Consider the following 4385-nt stretch of genomic DNA (forward strand, 5'->3'; position numbering starts at 1 on the left):
GCATTGTTTGTGTATACAATTGCAATTGAATTTTGTGTGTTGATTTTTATATCCTATAATTTTGCCAAACTCTTTTTTTAAAGATTTTACTTATTTATTTGAGAGGTAGAGTTACAGACAGTGAGAGGGAGAGACAGAGAGAAAGGTCTTCCTTCCATTGGTTCACTCTCCAAATGGCCGCAATGGCTGGAGCTGCACCAATCTGAACCCAGGAGCCAGGTGCTTCTTTCCAGTCTCACGTGGGTACAGGGGTCCAAGCACTTGGGCCATCTTCTACTGCTTTCCCAGGCCATTGCAGAGAGCTGGATTGGAAGAGGAGCAGCTAGGACCAGAACCGGTGCCCATATGGGATGCCGGCGCTGCAGGCGGAGCATTAACCTACTGCACCATGGTGCTGCCCCTGCCAAACTCTCTTACAAGTTTCAATAATCCCTTAGTGGAGTCTTTTGGTTCCCTATATATAGAATAATATCATCTGCAAACAAGAATAATTTGATTTCTTCCTTTCCTATTTGTATCCCTTTGATTTCTTTTTCTTGTCTAATGACTCTGGGTAAAACTTCCAAAACTATATTGAACAGTAATGGTAAGAATAATTATTGTCTGGTTCCAAATCTTAGTGGAAATGCTTCTTGATATTCCTTATTTAATATAATGATGGCTGTGAAATTATCATATTTTGCCTTGATTGTACTGAGTTATGTTCCTTCTATACCCAATTTGTTTAAGGATTTTTTTTTATTATGAATGGATGCTATATTTTTTTTCACTGTTCAAGGTTTATTTGGTGATTTAGTTGGTATGACACATGGATAGCTGGTTGCATTGCTATATGTAGATCTTTCTTTTTACATTATGTGCAGTGTACACTATTCATCCATACAAAACACAAAATAAGATCCTTTAGAACAGTTATGCACAAGACATGCAATACTGAGTTTATACAATATTGGATCCCAGGTTGTGACTGACTGGGAAAAAAAGTTGGACTAAGCATGTTTGGTGAAGGGACCAGAAGTTACGTAGCACACAGTAAACGCATGTCTAGTCGGAAGGGCAACTGGAGCTCGTGCAACACAGGCAGTGGCACCTCAGAGGTGGCGAACTATATCTTGGGCTGACCAGCTCAGGATGACACAGTCAGTGTCACCCAGTACCTGGATGTAGCTGTCGGATTTTGTAAACCATTCTAACTTTAGGAAACTGATGGTTTTTTCCCTCTCTAGGCCATCATGATCTCACTGCTTTAATCATGGATCAGATTAAAAAGGACCACATGCACAACCTCCAACTAAAACCCTGTTGTAGCCTAGACAGTGAAGTGGTAGGACATTATCCGAAGACTTTAAAACTGCAGCTCTTTTTGGATTCCCCAAAGCGTGTCCGCGCTCTTCTTCAAGTGGGCCTCTTCTTCAGAGCTCAGGGTCACCTTCACAACATCGGAGATCCCATTTTGTCCCAGGACGCAAGGAACACTAAGGAAGACATCCTCCTTTATTCCATAGAGCCCCTTAATCATGGTGGAAATCGGATGCACCCTCCTGAGATTCTTCATTATGCTTTCTGCCAGATCTGCCACAGACAGTCCAATGGCCCAGGACGTGTAGCCCTTCAGCTTGATCACCTCGTAAGTACTGTCTACCACTTGTTTGTGAACCTGTTTCCACTGTTCCTTGTCTGCATCGGTGCCCAACTCTGGGTGCAGAGTCTTCAGGGAGACACCAGCAACATTCATGCCGCTCCACACAGGCACACTTGAATCTCCATGCTCGCCAAGGATCCAGCCGTGACAGCTCAGCGGGTGAACTCCCAGCCTTTCCCCCATCAGGTAACGGAAGCGAGCTGAATCCAGATTGCAACCACTTCCAATCACACGGTTTTTGGGAAAGCCACTTATCTTCCAGGCCACATAGGTCAGGATATCCACTGGATTGGAAACAACAAGCAACTTGCAGTTGGGGCTGTACTTGACAACATTAGGAATGATGAATTTGAAGATGTTCACATTACGCTGGACCAAGTTCAGACGGCTTTCTCCCTCTTGCTGCCGTGCCCCAGCTGTGATGATCACCAGCTTGGAGTTGGCCGTCACACTGTAGTCCTTGCCAGAGACAATTTTGGGGATTCTAAGGAAAAGGCTGCCATGTTGGAGATCCATCATCTCTCCCTTCAGTTTATCTTCCATGACGTCAACAAGAGCAAGTTCATCAGCCAAGTCCTTCATTAAGATACTGATGGCACAGGCCATGCCCACAGCACCAACCCCCACAACTGTGATCTTATTTTGGGGGACATGTTCTTCCTTCAGAAGGTTGTGAATCAGCTGATCCTTGAGAGCTGCCATTTTGGACCTGGAACCAAAAGGAATCGGGAGTGCAAGTCGGACAGGCGTGGGGGGCGCTCGGTAATGGGACCCAGGCTCGGCGGCAGCGGCTCCAGCACTCTGGATGCTATATTTTATCAAATACTTTCTCTGCATCTATTGAGATAATCTCATGGTTTTTATTCTTCAATTTTGTTAATGGGATATATCACATTTATTGATTTGCATGTGTTGAACCATCCCTGTATACCAGGAATAAATCCCGCTTGGTCTGGGTAGATCATCTTTTTTATGTTTTTGGATTCAATTAGCTAGTATTTTGTTGAGGATTTTTGCATCTAGGTTCATCAGGAATGTTGGTCTATAGTTCTCTTTCCTTGTTGTTTCTTTTTCTGGTTTGGAATTAAGGTGATGCTGGCCTCACAGGAGTTTGGGAGGGTTCCCCCCATTGCAATTAATTTTGAATGGTTCAAGAAGAATTGAGATAACTTCTTCAAAAGTTTGGTAGAATTCAGCAGTGAAACCATCCATTCCTGGGCTTTTCTTTGTTGGAAGGGTATTTATTTATTTATTTATGGATATTGCTCTGTTTAGGTTTTCTAGGTCTAGATAGTCTCTGAATCCTGGCTTCAGTCTGATGCAACCCTGGCTATTGTGGGCATTTGGGAAGAGATTTTCTCTCTCTCTCTCTCTCTCTCTCTCTCTCTCTCTGCCTTCCAAATAAATTTAAATTGTTTAAATTTCCCTAGAAGCCAAGGACATGTCCTTATGCTCTGGAGAGCTTGTTCATCTCTCTGGACATTCTTGTCAGTGCATGCATTGTGTGAGTTAAGTTTGGGGAAGCAAAATCTGGAGCTCCCAACGCTTCAAACAGCTATACAGCCATGGCCACCATTTAAGTGGCCAGGAAATGACTTTTCTTCTTAGGAATATTTTTTTTGACAGATAGAGATAGACAGTGAGAGAGAGAGAGACAGAGAGAAAGGTCTTCCTTTTACCGTTGGTTCACCCCCCAAAAATGGCCGCTACAGCTGGCACTGCACCGATCCAAAGCCAGGAGCCAGGTGCTTCCTCCTGGTCTCCCATGCAGGTGCAGGGCCCACGCACTTGGGCCATCCTCCACTGCCTTCCCAGGCCACAGAAGAGAGCTGGACTGGAAGAGGAGCAACCAAGACTAAAACTCAGTGCCCATACGGGATGCTGGCACCGCAAGCGGGGGATTAGCCAAGTGAGCCATGGTGCCGGCCCCTCTTCTTAGGAACAATTTAACAGGTTGATAGGAAAACAATAACCACAGCAAAATATGATGGATATCAGAAAGTTTATTGATAATCATTCCCTCATCAGTCTTTCAGCGGTTTTTTTTTGTTGTTGTTGTTGTTTGTTTTTGTTTTTGTTTTTTTGACAGGCAGAGTGGATAGTGAGAGAGAGAGACAGACAGAAAGGTCTTCCTTTGCCGTTGGTTCACCCTCCAATGGCTGCTGCGGTCAGCGCTTCGTGCTGATCCAAAGCCAGGAGCCAGGCGCTTCTCCTGGTCTCCCATGCGGGTGCAGGGCCCAAGGACTTGGGCCATCCTCCACTGCCTTCCCGGGCCACAGCAGAGAGCTGGCCTGGAAGAGGGGCAACCGGGACAGAATCCGGCGCCCCGACTGGGACTAGAACCCGGTGTGCCGGCGCCGCAAGCTGGAGGATTAGCCTGTTAAGCCACGGCGCCGGCCGGGTTTTGGTTTTAAAGCAGCAAGAATATGGGTTTTAGAGTGAGAGGGTCCTGGGTTTGAATCCCACTTTTGTCACTTTCTAAGTGAGCCTGGACTCTGTTTCCTCATCTACACAACTGAGAGGGTAGCTATGAGAACTAAGCGACGGATTCTAGTAGTGAGATGTTTAACTGACAAGGAAGATGGATAGGCCCTTGAGGGACTGGTTTAAGTGAACCTTCTCTAGATGAGGTAGAAATGATAAACATGAGCATTCAGTCAGAATAGCTGCAGGAAAGTTCAGCTGTACCCAGGCAAATATTTAACGAGGATCCAGCGCTGTGTGCAAAAAAGGTATACATGGA

The 4385-nt window shown here is 45.4% G+C and overlaps 1 protein-coding gene across 2 annotated transcripts; it reads right to left on the reverse strand.

Moving 5' to 3' along the window:
* Window positions 1-765: 765 nt before the first annotated feature.
* On the reverse strand, window positions 766-2443 carry LOC133755958 (L-lactate dehydrogenase A chain-like). 2 transcript variants are annotated; one of them, XM_062186242.1, is made up of 2 exons: window positions 1658-2438; window positions 766-1388 (listed from the first exon to the last, which is right to left on the reverse strand). In XM_062186242.1, the coding sequence occupies exons 1-2, from the start codon at window positions 2342-2344 to the stop codon at window positions 1263-1265; spliced, it is 813 nt and encodes a 270-aa protein (XP_062042226.1). In that variant the 5' UTR covers window positions 2345-2438; the 3' UTR covers window positions 766-1262. The 2 variants fall into 2 exon arrangements, with proteins under 2 accessions (XP_062042226.1, XP_062042225.1); XM_062186241.1 differs by having other exon boundaries at window positions 766-2443.
* Window positions 2444-4385: the final 1942 nt, after the last annotated feature.

This window comes from Lepus europaeus, chromosome 3, assembly GCF_033115175.1.
Source record: "Lepus europaeus isolate LE1 chromosome 3, mLepTim1.pri, whole genome shotgun sequence".
Taxonomy (NCBI): domain Eukaryota; kingdom Metazoa; phylum Chordata; class Mammalia; order Lagomorpha; family Leporidae; genus Lepus; species Lepus europaeus.

What these genes read in the sequence shown, in the direction of transcription:
- LOC133755958 (XM_062186241.1), bottom strand. Translation starts at nt 2,344, where the DNA reads ATGGCAGCTCTCAAGGATCAGCTGATTCACAACCTTCTGAAGGAAGAA.